At 36.1% G+C, this 21,139-nt stretch overlaps 2 protein-coding genes and 1 non-coding gene across 3 annotated transcripts; all 3 read right to left on the bottom strand.

The window, feature by feature from the left end:
* Nucleotides 1–972: 972 nt before the first annotated feature.
* On the bottom strand, nt 973–4,377 carry LOC104760834 (transcription factor bHLH78). The gene is made up of 7 exons (XM_087499642.1): nt 3,176–4,377; nt 2,777–2,995; nt 2,431–2,496; nt 2,256–2,324; nt 2,031–2,108; nt 1,512–1,736; nt 973–1,419 (listed from the first exon to the last, which is right to left on the bottom strand). Exons 1-7 carry the CDS (start codon nt 3,917–3,919, stop codon nt 1,321–1,323), a joined length of 1,500 nt encoding a protein of 499 aa, XP_087355768.1. The 5' UTR covers nt 3,920–4,377; the 3' UTR covers nt 973–1,320.
* Nucleotides 4,378–12,664: 8,287 nt separating this feature from the next.
* LOC147922780 (small nucleolar RNA R71) lies at nt 12,665–12,772 on the bottom strand. The gene has a single exon (XR_015589930.1). It is a non-coding gene; the product is annotated as a small nucleolar RNA R71 (small nucleolar RNA).
* A 6,277-nt stretch (nt 12,773–19,049) lies between these two features.
* On the bottom strand, nt 19,050–20,766 carry LOC104763232 (putative F-box protein At1g46984). Its single transcript, XM_087497541.1, has 2 exons — nt 20,017–20,766; nt 19,050–19,930 (listed from the first exon to the last, which is right to left on the bottom strand). Exons 1-2 carry the CDS (start codon nt 20,755–20,757, stop codon nt 19,148–19,150), a joined length of 1,524 nt encoding a protein of 507 aa, XP_087353667.1. The 5' UTR covers nt 20,758–20,766; the 3' UTR covers nt 19,050–19,147.
* Between the last annotated feature and the right edge of the window lie 373 nt (nt 20,767–21,139).

The following is a 21,139-nucleotide window of genomic DNA, read 5'->3' as shown; positions in this document are numbered from 1 at the left end:
TACTAGTAAAAACATAGTGTATATAGTCATGAAAAAAATCCGTGACTAAGGCCAAAATTTTGTGGCTATATGAGTGTATGACCAAACAATCACGAAAAGACACGAAAAAAAAATATATCTATACGATCGTGATCTAAAATGTTTTGTGGCTTTACGTGACACATAACCACGGTTAAAGTACGCGTAATTTCGTAGTTTTGTAAGAGTGTTCGGTGACTAATTTGTAAATAACTACGGAGTGACTGTGATCCCGACGTTACTATACCATAAGTCTACTTGTATACACATGATGAATTAGTCGATCTAGAGATGAAATGTTTATTCTAAGCTATGGAAAGTTTTTTTTTTTTTTGTGGGGCAAAGCTATGAAAAAATTACATTAAAATAGTTGGTTGATCATCGAATCATTGGTTGATTACGGATTAAACCGGTCAAAGAAAACATGAGAGGAACGTAAGATTTAATTTTCAGAAATCACAACTTGATCCCACTCTACTATAATATTTGTTTGCAAATCCCTCCTCTACTCCAAAGACAACAGAGAGATAAAGACATAACACCTCACACAGCTGGTTAACATTACCAAATATCAAATCGAAAAGAATCTAGGAATGAAGGTGATGTTGACTTATTAGCAAGTAACAAAATATAAAAATCAGAGTTTCGTAATTTTGATAAATTAGATTATAGTCCATCATTACGAATTTGATTAATTATCTACAGGTTACTTTCTGTCTAATGATATTTGTCGGAAAGTTCTTTGTCCTAAAGTTTATGATGTAAATAATTAGATTTAGATAAGATTGCTTACTATTTGTTGTAAACTAGAATACTTGATATTAATTAACCAGAAAAATATTAATTATGTGGAATAGTTTTGTTTTCAATAAATACTAAAACCATAATAAATTAATAACACTAGGAACTATGATATTTTATTAATTTATAGACTTATCTTTTATCAATATATAATTTCGCCTAAAATAGAGTAGATTAATTATCTTGGAATGTTGTGGAAGGTAACAAACTTACAATGATATTACATTAGAAAAGCAAAAGGAATCCAAAGGAAACCAAAGTGTATAATAGTACAACTGAACCCTAATAATGAATTGGAAGATGACATATATAATATAATTAACATAAGGGTAAAACAGAAAGAAAAAGTAAGTGAAGAAAAAAAGTTACTTTCATAAATGTGTATATATATAAATGGAGATGAGTATATGAATAAATCACATATATTGGTATGGTTATGTACACCCATCAATCCTTTTTTTTTTTTTTTTTCTTCCTTGAGACCTTGATAAAAATGGTTGATCAAAGCTCAAGTTTCATGTGTTGAGATTCATGGTTGGGGTTTTGTGCCACTCCCATTCCTACAATGCTTTGTAAATCTTCTTCGCTAAACATTTGATACTGGAAAAACACACAAATAAAAAGATGTTATAATCTTTTGACTAAAGAAAAATAGAATCAAGGAAGAAAAAATCATAGAAGGAATTTAAAACCTGAGATATTGAGTCAGTGAATTGGGTAAGTGTTGGTAAGTGAGTGAAGCTTCTGGCTAAGCTAGAGGTTTCCAAAGAGTTCATGGGAGATTGGAGCATCATGTTATTGGGATGTAATTGTGAATTATTATTATTATTGTAAATATTAAGTTGTTGATGATGATGACTTGAAGACTTTGATTGGAGTCCTTCTTCATGCAATCGGTTGTTACTTGATGGAATCATCTGAATAAATTCAAATATATATTAAAACATGTAAAAAATATTGCAGAATATTTAATAGAAAAACACAAAAGGTACTTTTAAAAAGAAAATCAAAAGGCTGCCTGATTAAATGCTAATGTGTCGATTGAACAAAAACAAAAAAGAAGAGGATTTGATATAAGATAATGAGTGAGGTGACAAAACAAAACAAAAAAAAAAAAAAAAAGCAAAAAAGAAAAGGAATTGATATTGATTAATCTCAAATTATCATTATCAATGGTTGTTAAATTGATGTTAATGTTTAAGGTGACTTACAACATCCTTTGACACAAGAGCGTCCACGTTAAATTCCAGCCTGGTGTCGTTCACTGATGATAACTTCATTGACAAGAACTGCCATTATTAAAACAAACAAAAAAAAAACATTAGAAAATAATTAAAAGAAAAAAATCATTGCAGATAATTAAAATTCGGTGATTAATGAATGAAATGAAACAATTAATTAGAATTTAGATGAAACCAAATAAATAATAATTGTACCTCAACTTGTCTTTGCAATGATTGTACGTAGTTTATAATTTCATCAAGCATCAGTGCTTTTCCAGTAACCTTTCATCGTATAAACAAAGACATTAATTTTCTAATTACACTAATCAACAGTAGAGTTCATAACAAAAAATTAATCAAAGACTTTTAAATTAAAAAAAAGTCTCACCTTATTGCATCCGGGCACAAGATCTTGAAGAAGCTTCATCCGTTCACCAATCTTCTCCCTCCGAACCTAAACCAAACATTAAAAGAACATATCAAACTCAAATTCTTATCACATCTAATAAACTTCAATCTGAATTAACAATTTAAGCGACAAACAATATAGACCGATTCAGCGCTAGGTCATTTCTCGATGCCTAACTAACGCCTAGCGATTTATTGAAAAAGGCAACAACAACTAATGTTCGAACTAAAAGTCGAACAATCTCGAAACTTTGGTAGTTTCGTTGACTTCGGAGTTAAACCAATTTGACAACATAATGTTGTTATAGGAGAAGTGAAATAATTACTCGTTCGGCGAGGCTGTGACTATCGGTGGCTTGGCCGCGCCGAGCTCGAACATGGATGTAATCTTTAGGAGGCTCAGGTGGTTTAGTGTTATTGCTTTTGTTCCCTTCCCCTTCTTCTTCTTCTACATCATCATCTTCATCCTCTCTTCTCCTTTTTCCTCCTTTTTCGTCTGAGCTTTTACTTCCTTTTCCACTCCAATCTTCTTTCTTTTCCGCCGTCTACGAAATTAAAATATTACAAAAAGTTAATCACTTTATGAAAAAAGCTGACTTTTTTAAGAATTGGGTTCTTCGAATAAAAAAGCGGTTCTTCCAACATTTGAAAAAGCTTAGGGAAAACAATCGAAATTTTCCGGGAAAAAAGTAAAGTAAGAAACTTTCCGGGAAAATTTTGTGTACCTTTGAGAAACTAGGAGATGGGGAAGCTGTGGAAATGGGATTTTCTTTGGATTTCCCTTTCGGCAGAGCTTTTCTCTTCCGGGAAAATTCGCCGCCGGGAATCATCGGTGCGACTTCCGGTGAAACGAGAGCCTTCAGAGCCGGTGTGCTTGAGACACGTGTCAGTTTCCCGGAGTTGTTGACGACGTTGTTGTTGTTAACCGGAAGATTTGAATTAGTTCTTCCGTTAAAGCTCCGGCTACCAAAGCAAGAGAATCTCGCAGCTCTCTCCGCAAAACCCGGATCCGCTGAGAATTCAGTCAACGGCGTCGTTCTGTTCATCATTATATGAGAATTCGAATTCGACGGCGGCGGTGGAGAGCTCATCGGAGTTGCGTAACACAAGGCGGACCTAGACATCGGAGTTGTTCCTCCGTAGATCTCACGGGAGCTGTTGTGATTCCCTATGTTACCAAGCTTACCAATGAGCTCTCTGATGATAAAACCATCACCGCCGCCACCACCGCAACCGCCTGAGAAGTTTGAGTTTGACGGCGTCGGTGATGAGACTAATGAGCTCAAAGCAGAGTCAAAGATGCTCTGTTGTTGTTGTTGGTCCGTTGACTTTTCCCATAGAAAAGAAGAATCTTGTTGTGGATTTGGATCCATTAAAGCCCAATTAAGCATCATCGCCGATGAAGAAGACGGTGGCTCGAACTCCGACGGTGGTGGGAACTCTGTGTTCATAAACAACTCGTTCTCCATTAGGAATTGAAAAAAAAAAGAAAGAAAAGGAGATGTAGTAATAGTAAGATCCTAAATTACGTAGAAAATAGTCAAATTCACATCAAAGAAAGAGATTTATGAGTTTTGGAGTGTGTCGGAGGAGAAAGAAGAGAAACGTAAAATGGTAGGGGCAATTGCTTAAATGGTCGCTAAACTTGGTTTATATAGTTTGTTTAGATGAAAACATTATATTATGTTTTTGTTTTTATAATCATAAATCATTTAATGAAATTATAATTAACAAAAACAATTAGTATCATTTTGTGTGTTGCACCGTAACGGCCGGAGATTAGGAGTTGTTTGCCGGGTCTTTGACGTTGAGAGATATGTTTTGCTAATAAATATGTAATTGTTTTTACAATTTCGACGTTAACATTATTCTACATGAATGTCAAAGTTTAGTATTTTTTGTTTTATGTGGACTCATTTTTAAAATTATCTAATGAAGAAAGGTCTACGACATGCTAATTAAATACCAGGTATGGGATAGATCTTGATCATACAACTAGTAGTGCTCATCGGCGAGTGTTCTTTCTAATCATATAATATATAACATGGTCAAAATATCTCTCGTGTTTTAGCCTCAAGCAGAAGGTTAAAAACTCACTTACCATTATTCGTCTAAACTATATTATATAAAATGGTAAGTGAGTTTTTAACCTTGGTGATCATTTTAATAATAATGTATTATTAAAGTTCAACCAAAAAAGGTTTAAATTACTAGTAGAAATACGGGTTATATAATAAAAAAATTATTTTGATTTTTGTTCTAATATATATTAAACATTGAGCATCTTTTATAATAGAGTTATTTTTTTTGATTGTTTGTAAATACTTTGATTTTGTAATGTTACTAAGAAAGTAAGAAGTAGATACATAGTGATTTTTAACAAAAAAAAAAAAAAGATACATAGTGATTTAGTATGATTTAGATAATTCACATATACAATTACGTATTCTATACACCCTTTACAAAACTACTTATACAATATTGAGTCCTTGACCAAGAACAAAACAACGTTACTCGTTCCCTACTACACAAAATTATTTGAAAAATGTAAAGAAAAATCAAAATTCAAGTGGTCATGATATGCAGTGAGAAAATATATCTATTATCTGATAATGTCAACCGAATTTCCATTTTGAGCATCGATCGACGTCAAGGATGAGTATTAATCGATGCAACTGTGTGGTTTGCACTCGACTTACTTTCAATGTCATTCGATATGGTTTAAGAGGAGAACCTTAGGGCTTTTTTATAAAAGGAAAGTCCTAGAGTGTGGTTTAGCCGTTTGTCGTTTCTAAAAATTAAGTAAAAGAGAAATCTCTGTAAAATCATTCTATTAGTTTTCTGTGCCGATTTCTGGGAGGATATATGATCTGTCCATGGGAGTAAAGATCTGAGGCAAGAGGCGACATAGAAGCGGTTAGTGGTGTGATTTTCATCTTGGTTGTGTCAGAATCATCTTGTTAAGAGGTGAGTGCGGACCACGGCTTATCTAAGCGAGAAGATGTGTGTTTTTGGGTGATTGATTGCTTATGTGTTTGTTTGTGCTTGGTTGTCGTGGTGGTTATGGCCTGTTGAGGTCGGGGATTTGGCATCACAGACGATGTGGCGTTGGTTGAAGCCAGGAGATCGCGTTTGGCGATGATTCGCATGACTGCATCGATCTGTGCAAGGATTGCGTCGGTGGATGTAGTTAGGGATTTGGAGGAGACGCGAGGTTGCATTGATCGACGTAAAGGCAATGCATCAATCGATGCATAGTGTGTGTCGGTTGATGCGAAGGCATTGCATCGATCAATGCAAGAGGTGTGTCGGTCGACGCATGGTCGATCGTGATGACGACGAGTATTGTATGACACATGTGTTCAAAGTTGTCTAGTTTGCTTGCTTTTTTGTATTGTTTGTGTTTGTCTTTTCGCTTGTGTGTATAGTTCAGTAGATTGGAGGATCACCTCACTGAGTATTTCTGGTAATACTCATGCATCTCATTGTATTTGTGGAGCAGGTAAAGCGAAAGTGTGATCGTGGAATCAAGGCAATGAAGAGGAAGATGTTCTAGTGGTTGGACCATGCATATGGCTTCTGTTAGGTTGGTAGATTCAGGTCACGAGAATGTTGCTAGGTTGCTGGTTTAATGCTTTATGACCTCGTTGGTTGATTTATCACTAGTTTATGTTAGAATGATAATTGGTTAATTGGTTATTCATTATTAGAGTTATTTGTTGGGTCGCGAAGTGGGACATCTGCCATCTAGTGAAGGCTGAGCATTAGGTTCTGAGCGGCTTGTTGTAAAGTTCCATTTTTGAGTGCAATTGGGACATCATCACAATGGAATTCGTGGTAGGATTACCTGAGCTTTGTAGAGTTTGCTTACAACAACAACTACCAGGCGAGTATCAGGATGGCTCCTTGTAAGATGTTGTATGTGAGGCCATATCGTACACCGTAATGCTGGACTCGGGTGGGGGAGAGAAGCATATATGGTGCGGATTTTGTTCAGGAGACCCTAGAGAAGATCCGAGTTCTGAAGCTGAACATGAAGGAGGCTCAGGATCGACAGAGGAGTTATGCTGATAATAGGAGGAAAGATCTTGAGTTTCAGGTTGGTGATAGAGTGTACCTCAAGATGGCTATATTGCGGGGTCCAAAAAGTTCAATGGCAAAGACTAATCTGAGTCTGAGGCACATGGGTCCGTTTAGAGTGGTTGAGCGGGTGAGACCAGTTGTATATAGGCTTGAGTTGCTTGATGTTATGCGTGTGTTCTACAAGGTCTTTCATTTGTCGATGTTGCAGAAGTGTTTTCACAGAGAAGATCAGTTGTTGGCTAAGATTCCTGTAGATCTTCAGTCAAACATGACTTTGGAGGCGAGACCAATGTGGGTGCTCTAGAGGGGGATCAAAGAACTTTGGAGGAAGAAGGTTCCTTTGATGAGAGTCATATGGGACTATGATGGTGTAGAAGAGAAGACTTGGGAGCCAGAGGCGAGGATGAAGACAAGATTCAAGAAGTGGTTCGAGAAGCAAGTCGATGCTTGAGATTGCCTATTTTGGGCTACATTTTGCGTTTTAGCTTTGTGCGTTTGTATCTTATTCTCATTATGTATTTTTTCTTGGAGTTGTAATGATTATGACATTTAATGATTAATAATAAGATGAGTATTTTTTGGATTTGACTTGCATTTGCATGAGAAAGGAAATACTGTTGTGATTTCTAAAAGTTGAAAGTTACCAAAAGTGGAAATTTTATAAAAATGATGAGTTTTATGTGAGTTAGAATTTGTCCATTTTTAGTGGTTGTGGGCCTTGGTGACACTTATGTTGCCTTTGTGGCGGGCTATTTAGCCAATTGTGTGGCTTTATGGTGGGCTCTGTAGCCAATTGTGTGGTCTTTGTGGCGGGCTCTTTAGCCTATTGTATGACCTTTGTGGTGGGTTGTTTAGCTAATGTTGCATATTTAGATGGTCATTCGGGATGTGTAGCATGTTTAGGCGGTCTGTTGGGATGTATGGTCATTTTGACGATCCTTCGGAATGTCTTGCCTGTTTAGATGGTCTTTCGGGACGTTTGGTCGTCATGACGATCCTTCAGAATATGTGGTCCTCGTGATGGACCTTCATGATGTGTGGCCTTGGTGACAGTCCTTGTTAGAAAAAAATTTTGGCCTTAGTGGCGGTCCTCTTTAGGACATTTGTTTGGCCTTGGTGGCGGTCCTTTTTAGGACATTTGTTTGGTCTTGGTGGCGATCTTGTTTGGGACATTTGTTGGCCTTAGTGGCGGCCTTTGTGGCATTTTTATGATCCTTATGTGGTCATGAGGTATTCAAGTGCGGGAATATGTGGTTGGTAGGATATTGTGATGTTTTACGCGAGCCACAAGAGAGAGACCTTTTTAGGAGATATGGCTCAAACATGTTCAGAATTGTTTACTCTAAGGACAGTTGATCTTGAACGACTCTTTTGGAGAACTTTAGTTCTCCTAGTACCGTCATATTTGGAGACTTTGTGGCTTGAGAGTATGACTAGTATATCAACTTTGGATGACGATCTGGGGGCAAGTAGTAGGGTGGCAACCCTAGAGACGAATATTAGACTTCCTTTATAGATTATAGCTTTTGGACTTAGGCCCGATGATGAGCCAACATTGTGGCATGCAGGCTAAGACCTGTTGAGCAGCCAATAAAAACTCAAATTTGTGACCTATGAGTAAGGCAAGTCCAAAAGTCGAGAGCAAATAATGTTTGAAGCGTGAGTCTATCGCCTGGAGGTGACTTTTATAGTTTTGGTTAGTGGAGGTGCGGTTCATGGAGACGGTTGCACGGGAGTCCTTGGCCGATGGTTGTTCGAGATTCGAAGACGAATTTGTGTTGGTGGGGGAGAATTGTAACACCCGCGAACCCAATTTCCGGTTTGAGCATCGATTAATGCCAAGGATGGGCATGGATTGATGAAACTGTGTGGTTTGCACTTGAGTTACTTTCACTGTCTCTGGTTCGACGCGTTTTAAAAGGAGAACTCTAGGACTCGCTTATTAAAGGAAGTTCGACGTCTTAGAGTGTGGTTTAGCCGTTTGTCGTTTCTGAAATTTGAGAGAAAGGGAAATCTCTGTAAAATCATTATGTGAGCCTTCTGTGAGTGGGAGTGAAAATCTGAGGCAAGAGGCGAGAGAGAAGCGTTTGGTGGTGTGATTTTTGATGTGGTTGTTTTAGAATTGTCTTCTTTATGAGGTGGGTATGGGACAATGACTTATCTAAGCGATTAGATGTGTGTTTTTGTGTATTTTTGGGTAATTGATTACATGTGTGCTTGTTTTTGCGTGGTTGTCGTGGAGGTTATGGCCTGTTGAGGTCGGATTTGGTATCATGGACGACATTGTGTCGGTTGGAGCCAAGAGATGTCGAGAGAGATCGTGTTCGGCGATGATTCACGCGACTGCATCGATCGATGATTGTGTCGGTCGATGCAGTTAGGGATTCAGAGGAGACGTGAGGTTATGTTGATCGATGCAAGGAGTGTGTCAGTTGACGCAAAGACGATATGTCGATCGATGGAAGGCGTACGTCGAACAATGCGAAGGTATGCATTGATCGATGCAAGAGGTGTGTCGATCGATGTAAGGTCTATCGTGACGACAAGGAGGTTCGATACTTGTGTTCAGAGTTGTCTGGTACGCTTGCTTTTGTGCATTGTTTGTGTTTGTTTTTTCGCTTGTGTGTATAGCCCAGTAGATGGGTGGATCGCCTCACTGGGTATATCTTGTAATACTCACGCATCTCATTGTTTTTGTAGTGCAGGTAAAACGAAAGTGTGATCGTGGAATCAATAAAATGAAAAGGAGGATGTTTTAGTAGCTTGTTTGATATATGTATGAATTTTGTTAGGTTGCTAGAGTCAAGTCATTAAAATATTGCTAAATTTTGGTTTAATGCTTTATAACCTTGTTGGTTGATTTATTACTAGTTTATGTTAGAATGATAATTAGTTAATTGATTATTCATTATTGGAGTTATTTGTTAGTTAATTGATGGTTTATTATTTCTGATGTTTGTATTAAATGTTGCTAGATTGTTAATAATTATGGAATCACTAGTTAACTAAATACTATATTTAAAAGAAAAAAAATTGGGTCATTTCAATTAGAGAAAAAGAGATAAAAGAAAAATATGTACACTCTTTACAAAAACACATTCTTTTAGAAAGCAGTGATCTATTAGAAAAATGCATCATATATCATGTATATAAGTTACATATGGTGAAAATTGAAAAATGTATTGATAAAGAGAGGTGTGTAAATTAACGAGAATTTTTTTTTATGAGGTGTGTGAATTATTCTATGTATAATATGTCCAACTTGGGCGCAGATCCATCCCCTTTAGTCATTGTTTATAGATCCGAACTTATTAAATTGGACAAAATGAAAAGATGAAATAATCAATTATATAACTGTGCTCCTTACAGATAGCAGCTACGTTTATAGGTTAGAGGTTAACAAGAAGAACAAGTAATAACACAAAGGAACATATATAATAGACTTTTCTTATTATCTTTACGAAATTAATTGTGGTTACGTTGGATATACAAATTGTTTACATCTAGGAAACTCATTGATTGAATATTTGTCTAACGAGTTACGACTCATGTTAATATATGAGAAAATTAAAGAAATTAGGTTTGTTAAAGTAAAGTTTGAAAATTGCATTGGGGGTTAAGGTCTTTGGACAAGATTAACAACAATGCGCTGTAGCAATATTTGAGGTAAAGAAAAAAAGCAGAAAACATAAATTTTAAAATTATAAAGATGATGATATGTATAAACTTTTGATAATTTAATGATAAAAAAAAATTAAAATACAGTATTCTTCGAAATAGTCGATCAATTAAAGTTGTTGACAAAAAAAGAATTGAATGAAAAATCTAAAACTATACTACAATTATAATTGACGAAAAATGCATAATTAAAGTAAAAATATTACAAAAACGTATAACATAATAGCAGTCCCTCCATGCGTAGCACGAATTTAATTTACTCTGTTTTTGGATATTTTTGTGATTGTAGAAATTATTTGTTTTTATTTGTTTACTGAGTAATGATTATTAGTTAATACAATATTAGTTAAATAAAAATATTATGTGAGATTTGAGATATGAGGGTTAGTAAAATGTGTATCTTTTTTATTTATAATAAAAATTGTAGTTAAAAGCATATCAAAAATTATTATTTAATTGGGTAAAAAATACACTAATTTTTATATCAATTTTTATTGGTCAAAATATTAAAACAGCATGGATAAAATTGGAATATTCACCAAACATTTTTATTGAAAACAAACTAAACCGACAACTAAATCAAAACGGAGGGAGTATTTCATTGTTATAGGAGTCACATAAACTATGTGAGAGTTATAGATATGAAATCATTACATATTAATATGTTTTCTTATATATGTAATATTTCTAAATGTTATTATTAATTATTGATTGCATTATTATAAACACTATGAAAGTTACAAAAATAAGAGTTAGTACAAAATATTGGTTTGATGGGATGGAATAGAAAAGTGAATAAAAATGTGCCAGGTTTATAAAATACATTATTGTGAATTTATAACTAAAAATGTCTATTGTTTAAATATATTCAATTCTCATTTAGTTATTTATAGTTTTTTTTTTATTAAAATAGACTTTAGTTTATTTTAAATGGATTGAAAATGAAATAATTAATGTAATATCAAGATCATGTGAATTATTTATATTAAGGTTGGAAATAAAACTGCCATTTATTACTCGACATTATATATATATATATATATATATATATGTATATTATAATCTTATATCTTTAAAGTATTTAATCATCAAATTATTTGTTAAGAGAAATTTTTTTTATGTAAAATCAATTGAATAAATTTGTTACACTAAAAATTTAAAGAAACAAAATGACGCTTGTGAAAGAAGAGAGCATCAAATGACAACCTTTTAGAGCTTGCCAAAAAAAAACCTTACTTTATTATAAGATGATATAATATAGTACGGCTTCTTTCAATTCTTACTCTAAGAATCTGACGCATGTGTCATTTTTTAAAACTTAATCAAATCATTATCTATTTTAATTGTATGTAATTATATCATTATATATGAAAATTCTTTTAAAATCAAATACACATGCAATTATTTATTTTCTTTTATAAATGTTTTAAAATGATTGCATAAATCATCAAAAGATGAACAATAGTAAAGATAATTTGCATTTTTTGAAAAAAAATTCAAGACTTAGTAAGATAATATTTTTGGCGCCGTTGCCGGGGAGTAACTAGCTGCCCATTGAATTTGATAAGAACTCTCGTCTAAGACACTTTGAATTTTTCTTTTGAATTTTTCGATTTTAGTTTTAATTTTCTTGTTTTTCGATAACGTCTATTTTCCCTTTTAGTTTCTGTTTTTTAATTTTGTAGTGCATGACTAGGAGTCAACCCTCCGGAATCGTATCTCCAATTCAAGACATTGATCGACTAGAACGTGAAATAAGAAAACTTCGAAGACATCAACTCATGGACGAAGAAAGGAACCAGGACCAAGGCTTCCTTAACCTCAACCAACCGCTGATACCTCCTGCCCTCAACGAGCAAGGAGAAACGATTCTTGCACAAGGTGGCAATCCCAACCTTGTAGTCGTTGATCCGCAACTCGACCCTGAAGGTGGCCGAGACTATCAACAAGCTCCTCGTTATGCTAATCCTCTAGGCGTGGGAGACAACCTCGATGTTCCTCCTCACCAGCCTGCTCTCATCGTTAATCCACCACTTCCTCAAGTTGGCGGAAGACAACCTGCTTATGTGTACCCTCTAAGACGTGCTGCACCCAACCATACCATAGCCGATTATGATGCTCCTAACCAATTCGTTCAAGACCGCTCTGCTATCCTCATCCTCCAAGACGTGATTACGTGATTAAACCTCAAATTATTGGTTTGGTGAAACAAAATCAGTTCCATGGCCTTTCTACTGAACATCCGATGGACCACATTGATCTCTTTGAAGAAATCTGCTCTACAACAAGAACCAATGGAATTCCCGAAGATTACTTGAAGTGTAAGCTTTTTCCTTTCTCTCTAGCCGACAAGGCTCATAGATGGTTAAAGTCTTTACCTCCTGGATCGATTACTAGCTGGGAAGAATGCAAGTCAGCCTTTCTTAGCCACTTCTACACCAAGTCTAGATCCAACTCTCTTCGCAACAAGCTGTAAAGTTTTCAACAAGGACCGATCGAAATTTTTTATGAAGCATGGGAACGTTTCAAGGACTATGAACGTGACTGCCCCATCATGGTTTTGCTCAAGGTAACCTCTTAAGTACCTTCTATAGAGGATTACACCCTAAGTATCAACTATCACTCGACAACCTTTCTGCAAGTAGTAGCAACACTTGCACCAATTTTGATAGAACCATCTGTTCTAGCAATTCCGACTCTAAGGAGATTGCTGACCTCAAGAACATGATGAACCAACTTCTTAGGAACCAACAACGTGGAGTAAACTCTTGTGAGACTATTAACAATGGGAACATGGAGCCTTTTCAAGAAGATTCTTATGACCAAGAAGAAGAAGTCAACTATGTTGGTGCTCAAGGATACTACCAAAACCGAGGGTACAACAACAACTTCAACAACAATTTTAGAAACACTTCTAACCTTTCTTATAGGAACCCAAATGTGGAGAATTCCCAAGATCAGAATTATCCTTAGCAAGCTAACCGCTTTCAAGGCAACAACTTTGGTGGAAACAACAACAACAACTTTCAGCCGCGAGCCCAATTCAACAACAACAAGTCGCCTTTCCAATCCAGACCAGCCCAGGCGCCTACCTCTCAAGCTGATGCCAACGTCGACATTAAGATGCAAGAACTCCTTGTTGCTTTTCAAAAGCAATCAAGAGAGATCAACTCAAGGATGGACAACATCTATACCGAACTGAACGGGAAGTTTGAAAGCATTTCTATCCATGTCAAGAAGCTTGAAACTCAAGTTGCTCAAACCACTAATGTTGTTCCATGCCAAGTTGGTGTACTTCCGGGAAAACCCGAAGAGAATCCTAAAGGATATTGCAATGCTATTTCAGCCGTACCAGCCCTCACTTACCGTGACGCCAAGCCTATGGTACCACTCTTTGACTCTTATGAAGATGTTATTCGTATGACATGTTCATTTGATGAAGAAACCGCTAGCCACTACCCCTTAAGGAGACTACCTAAAGCTGAAGACCCATGACGCTTTGTTTGCTCATGCTCCATAACAGGCATTGAATTCTCTAACTCTCTTTGTGATTCTGGTGCTAATGTTAATGTTATGTCAAGAAGTGTAGCCGATACACTGGGATTGCGAGACATATCTCCATCCAACCTCAGTTTAGTCTTTGGAGACTCATCACAAAAGGTTCCCGACGGATCTTTTCGAGACCTACAACTTGTAGTAGGATATTGCATAGTCCCTACCGATTTTCACATTCTAGATATGGAAGACAAGACAGAGAGACCATTAATTTTAGGAAGACCATTCCTAGCTACTGTTGGAGCTATCATAAACCACAAGTCAAAGAGGAAAATATTTGCTAACATCAACTAGAAGAAGTCATATCCGACTATCTCCAAGCCGAAGCCACGGCCGACCTACTCACTACATGAAGAGCCGATGGACCCTAACATAGACAAGATGAAGCAATTCGACCAAGGAACATCCACAAGTACCAACAACCTGCTACCCAAGCCACCTAAACCGCCTAATCCACCACAAATTTCCAAGATCAAGATCATAGATCCTCCTGAGCTAAGTAGAGAGAGCAAGGAACAGATCCAAGAAATGATAAAGCATACTAAAGAAGTTCTTCTTCATGCAAAAGTTTTTGAAACTTCTGCAAAAGGACAACTTGTTATTGAAGCTGGACTAGACTATCAAGATATAAAAGGAGCCGAAGGAGCATTGATTCCCAAAGATGACTTTTCTCAAGCCTAACTTGGCTGCCACCGTCGAGCCAACGACGTTAAACAAGTGCGCTTCTTGGGAGGCAACCCAAGCTAGTAAGTATTTATTTTTAGAATTTATTTTACTTTTCATATTTTTGCATTTTAGTTTCAGGTTTATAAAAAAAAACACAAAAAACACAAAAAAATAGAAAATAGAAAAGCCAAAAAGAAGGAAGAAGAAGGTCCATGGATTGGCAACACACCATGACTAGTGGCAAGAACCACCTACTGACCGGCCATGTTCAACTTGACCGATGTATGCCGAAGGCGACGGATCATCACCATCCTTGAGTGATCAATGCCGAGAGTCCCCACCAGCCGTACCACTTGTAGCCGATGCCATGTCCCGTGTACCATGACCGTACCTGCTGCTTACGTCCGCGACCATTCATCTATGTGCCGCGAGACAACTCCAAACCACCACCATCCTCACCACCTACTATCACCATTCTTTTTACTTAGGTATGTTTTTATTATTTTAATTTCTCATTATTATTGACGGTTTTAGGTTTTTGTTTCAAGGAGGATGCATTTAGAGATATATCAAATAGAATTCGATTGGACTTAGCCTAGTTCAAACTCGATGTCAAGCAACCAAAGGAAGTACAAACGGTTAGTCACCACATTTTCATTACCACAGCCGAACTCTAGACTATTTTGGGCAACCATAAAATGTCTAAGAGTCGACACAAACATCATTTCATCAAGGTGACATTGTTCTTAAACCCTAAACTTTTCCTTATGATTTTTAATCCTCATCTCTTTCTTTTTTTTTTTTTCCACCGAGGACGGTGTGATTTAAGTCTGGGGGAAGGATATTCCATCCTATACTAATGCTACTTTCTATTTTGTTGACTTGAGACCTTTTTCCACTTTTTACATCAATAATTTTGAAGTTTTTATCGAGTCACATTTTTTTTTATTGAGTCAATACTAGTAGGGGACTATGATCTTATTCTAAAGGTTTATTTGATTTGGATTAACACTCTTATGACTCTTGATTATGCTTGACAACAGAACCAAAGTTTGGAATGACTGTGAGCCGACTCAACAATCCCCCAAGTCCCTATTCGATGAATATTCAGATGATCTAACATTGTCTCTAACTTTTATACGACCTAAACCGGACTTAATTATCAAGCCATGGGAATTGCTATACATTGGACTAGATCTCTACATTCAAGCCACACAAGACATTGCAGTTCTTCAAATGTATGGTCCCCTCTCTCTTCCCTTCAATACTAAAAAAAAAAAAAGAGAAGAAAAAAAAAAAAAAAAGAGAATAAAAGATGAGATGATTTTGATCAGTTTAGAGAGGTAGGTAAATTACCTGTGACCTCATTATTCTACTCTTGAGTCAAATGATCACACAAAGCTTGGAAGCGAGGGGTAGGTAAATTATCGATGACCCCAGTATTCGCCTACACCTTTGATTAAAAAAAAAAGAGAAGTGAGAAAAGGGAGAGGAAATGAATCATATGAAGAAAGTCTTGGCTTGAAGAGAGTCTGCAAGCCATTGATCGATTTTCCCTTGGTAATATTTCACTTTTTATTACTGCTTTAATTTATGTAAAGAGATGACAATGGAGATTCTGGAGACTCTAAAGAATTGTGGGATCAAGGAGAGTTGATGATTCTCATGGTGGATTACAAATGGAAGTTCCTAATGTCAAGCCGATGAAGAGTGCAAAGACAATATCCCCAAAGATAAGTGAACTTCCAGTATTTTCAAAACCTCTTTTCCATGATTTAGTTTGATTATTTGCTTGAGGATAAGCAAAGACTAAGTCTGGGGGAGTTGATAACATCATTATTTTACTCATATTAGCTATAGTTTTCATATGCATTTAGGAAGAGTTTGATATGATTTCAATGCTTTAATGTCTATTATCAAGTATTTCAGGTTTGAAGAAGGTTTTACAGGTTTTATAGCAAACAGGACCAAAAGACAAGGAAAATACATTTTAAGAAAGTTTCAGAGCTTTATAGTACGGGTTACTTTTGAAGACTTTACACAACTCAAAATATATCATGCTTGGTTTCTATGGAAAGCTGGAAGAGTCATTTTTCTCCTCAAAGTGGAATCAAGTCAATCCATTCATTCATCCGGAAGTTATGCCCGATTTACCGAGACATGTTATAAACTGACGTAAGAAGAACCGACCTACGGATGGGCTTTCATTCAAGGCCTGACCAGCGACCATCACCACGGGCCAGTCCAAGCCTCCTCCACGGTCCAGAAGCCTCTTTCGCCGCCCCTTGTCCTGCACTTAACAAGAGAAGACGTTTCTATCCTTACAAAACCCTAACCCTAAACAAAACCCTATAAATACTCTTAAGACCTAGAGTTTTGAGGTGTGCTTCCTTTGTGCCCCTAAGTTCTTCATCCACGCAACAATCAGCCGACCTAGAGACGACCAGAGACTCGTCTACCGCCGTTGAAGCTCGTCCTCTCTCACCCCCTCTTAGAAGCCATCACCGAAGACACCAAATCTCTACTCTTCCTTATTTCTTTCATACTTACTTTGCTTTTGGGATCAAGTTACTTTTGTGACAAATAGAGAAGTTTACTTTGAACCCCTTTTTGTTTATTGATTCGTTTTTGATGTTGTTCTATATAATATCAATGTCGTTTTTTAGCATCATGAGCGAGTAGTTTTATTTGTTGGGTTCTATGGGGTGATTCAAGGGGAATTCATAGGTTCGCTTCAATTAGGTTGTTAGATCTTATTTTCGGTTTTATATTAGAGTTCTTTTGGGACATCTTTATCTTAATGCTTATGCTTGGATTGATCACCAAGTACTGATATAGAGAACGGGAGCGCTAACCGCGTTATCCTACTTCTCCAAACTAGTGTTATACCAAAGCCTTGCTCGTAACCTGCGTAAGTTGAGTTGCGAAGTTTGGTGAATGTATCGAACTTGTTTAACTAGCTGGTTGACATGCGACGTTGCCTGCGAAAATTGAGTAACGGAGTGTGAAGACTTTAGACTTTCATTCTTTGAGAATTGCTTGTTAGTTCATTAGTGTTTCGTAGTTGAGAACCTAGACCGAAAATTAGTATTTACTTGTTAGATCTTACACTTAATATTGCTCAGAACCATGAAAACCCTAAGATGACTCCCAAAACGCCCAACGCCTTAGTCTTATAGTTTGAAACTGCTTTAATTTACATTTTATTTATTTGCAATAGTTATTAGGAAAACCAAAACCCCAATCTCTTCTTTAGTCTTAGCCATATTTCTTTCCCTTTTAATTCAATTTGTGCTTGCTATTACTCTCTGTAGGATCGATCCTAAAATACTACAATTGATTAACTGTGCACTTTCAGTCGTCGTGTAGTCTTTTCAGGTAAAAGATTTGGAGTGAAATTCTACACACATCACCGAACAACGATACTATTGTTATCGGTGTTTTGTTGTCTGTTGGAGATTGAATCGAGGATAGTATAGAAATTTAGTGTTTTAGTTTTCACAATAGCGTTTGACCAAAAAATATGTTTTCACAATAGTCTCAAAGAGGATGTGTTTGTATGGTAATAAGTTGTTTTTAGAAAACCAAGCTTTATAGAATGTTTGAGCCTTTAGGGGAGAGAAAGAATTGAAATCAAATATTCATGATCATAAATTCGAAAGTGTTTCAAAATAATAAGTTAAAAATGAGAAGTAATATAAACAAAAATGAAAACTGAGGAAAGTAATGGGTAGATATATCAGGCAGTGTAAAAAATCATGGTATTATTTCAAATCAAAACATAACTGATTGTGTTCATAATATTCTGAAATGCCTAATATGAAAACTTTTAAATTTTATGTAATTCAAAAATACCATAACTTTTGAAATAATAAATGTGAATCAAACAAAATAATTATAGAATTAGATCAAAACCATCTCACAATCTTATGTAATTTTCCCAGAAGTAAGCTCAAAATTTTAATTATATATATATATATATATATTTTAAAAAAGTTAAACTAATTGACTTAAATAATACCATTCCACCATCTTACTTAAATTTGATTCTGCTTGTGACCGTGAAAATTAAGATTCAAATACAGAAATTAAACCCAAAAATTCAAACCCATAAATTTAATTTAATGTTGGTATAGTTCCGAGATGAAACCAACCACAAACTAATATATGGTGGTTATAGATTCTTGGAGACTGCATGTGTTTCTGATTGAAGAAGGGAGGAAGAAAATGTTGATGGTTTGTTTTTTTGGTTTTATGAGCCTGTAGTTAATTAACCAGGTTCAAACTACAAATGAGTTTAGTTAATTAGGTCTAAACTAAAAAATACAGGTGTCAGAAATATAGTAAGTAAGTGTCATTTTCTTAGCCAAAGTTGAGAAAAACCTTATCATATTATATATTATATATGATATGGATTTCACATATTACTAATTGAAAATAAAGTCAAAGAAATAATAGGAAAATAATTTAAATTATTACATATTTCTAGCGAATTGGAAAGGAAATTGAAATAAATAATATTTTGTTAATTAAATCATGACCATGGTTAAATCTTTGATCGGTAGATTTGCTATGTGTCACGGTCTATTAATTACTAACTATGAGAAACCAACACTACAAACAAAAAAAAACTTTGAGAAGCCAAAACATAACATATTTAACTATTATTTTGTTCATCTAATATATGAAACGGGAGAGACGCAACGATTCGTATCCTAAACAAAAGTCCATGGAGTTTCCTCCTTCAATTTTCGAGCTTTCTCAAGTTGAATATCTTTTTGAAGGCGGTTTTCCTTATGCGACCTAAACCCAATAAGCTCATCGAATGTGACGTAGAAGCTATCATAAAAACACCTTAACTCATAAGCAAGAGAATCACCGGGCGTAAGCATTACATGGAGACGTCCTCGAATACGTGCACCGGCATGAGGGTGAGCACATATGACTCTTGATTGGTCATAGTAAGTCTTGAGACGAAGTAGATAATTCGGAGTATAACTGACGATGAAATCCCGAGTTATTAATTCTTGAATCTCATTCTCAAACCCAATAAACTCCATACGTTTTGTCTTGAGGTTCAAGTAAATACAGACAGTAGAATCCCAAATCCTTAGAAGCAGCCCTTCCTTCAAAGCACCGACCATATGTAATTTGCTTGTACACTTTTCATAGCCGCGGCAGAAGTGTCTCACTTTGTCTCTGAACACGTTGGCGTCAAATCTGTAGTCCAAAGACCATTCTCCTCTCGCCTTATCTCTCAGTGTCCACAACCCTACACACTCCTCGGAAGAAAAATCCACCATGGCCAAGGTCCCTCGAAGATTAGTGAGGCGGAAGAGTTGGACGAAAGTCCTCTCGATGATAGCCGGGTGAGAAAACCACTCAAATGTCTCCATCTCCAGGCTGAAACGTAGGACTATGGGCTTCCAATTTATAGTTTTCAACAAGTATCCTCTCCGAGAGTGTAGAAGAGAACATGTACAAGCCGCCTCGGATCCCTGAAGTATTTGCAAGAAAGAAACAATTATTGTTAACGCTATATTTTATGAAAATAAAAACCCAAGTTAATACTGAAGACACTCACATCGCTTATGGTGGCCGTCCGGTAAACATATCCACTAATGGTCACCGTTGAAGAAGAAAAAGAAACGTGGCCGTAAGGAAGACTGGAGGCCGAAGAGGAGATGTCTAAGCTCCTCCATTTTGAGTCTGTTCCCCTCAGGTTGAATAATTCGGCCACAAGCTCATGCTCTTCTGTTTCCCAAACACTAATGATCTTGTGAGTTTTTCCTTTGGGATCATATCCGAATCCTAGAGGCTGTTTCCATGAGTTTTCGTCCATCTGTTCTGGTATCTTCATAGCCTCTTTCGGTATAGGGTTGAAGACATACGGACGACCCGAATCACTTCTGGTTAGAATTAGTCCCTTCGAGCTTATAGGGTGAAAATAAGATTGTATTTGTTTGCAAGGATAATTCCAAAGGTGTCGATCGTCCACCTTTAGCACATTTGCTTCATCACTCTCTTCGGCCAGCCTCGTCTTACACATCCACATCTTATAAAGGAACTCACCATGATTTCCACAAGTGAGCAATTCTGGAGGTTCACCGCCATCATGATGATGATGATCATCATGAAGATGTCTTTCCATGAAACAACGAGAGTCTATAACACTAAGAAACGTCTTGGAGACACAACGGCAAATCAATGCTTGTTTCCCTGGTAATTTCCTTAGAATCTCCATTAGAATCTCTGTTGGCAGTTCCTCTATTAAGCTTCTACTTTCACGACCCTTCTCTTTTCCTCCCCATATCACCCAAGACATTAGCTTCGTAATCATTTTAATCTTCTCTCTATCACTTGGACCGAACACCAAAATGGTTCTTCATATATCTGTGGAGTCGGAAAGAACTGATTCCTCTAATTAGGGAGCCACAAATCTCTCTCTTACTTTATTGTGGTTCCAATTGAAAGCTAGATATAGTAAACAATGCAACTTGATTTTGACTCTCGTATCCCAAAATCTTGGTTATTCGACTCTCAAATAAACTTTACTATAGTTAGCATGGATGAAAAAAAAAATTCTGTTAAAAGAAAAAACTTTATCAGTTACACCAAATATTAATTAGTGTTACATCCCAATTAAATTGGCCAATACTGAATACCAACAAATTATAATGCATGGTGACATGAAATAAATATAATGA

Source organism: Camelina sativa, chromosome 18 (genome assembly GCF_030686135.1).
Source record: "Camelina sativa cultivar CO46 ecotype springtype chromosome 18, ASM3068613v1".
NCBI lineage: Eukaryota > Viridiplantae > Streptophyta > Magnoliopsida > Brassicales > Brassicaceae > Camelina > Camelina sativa.
This window is presented reverse-complemented; position numbering and strand designations above follow the sequence as displayed.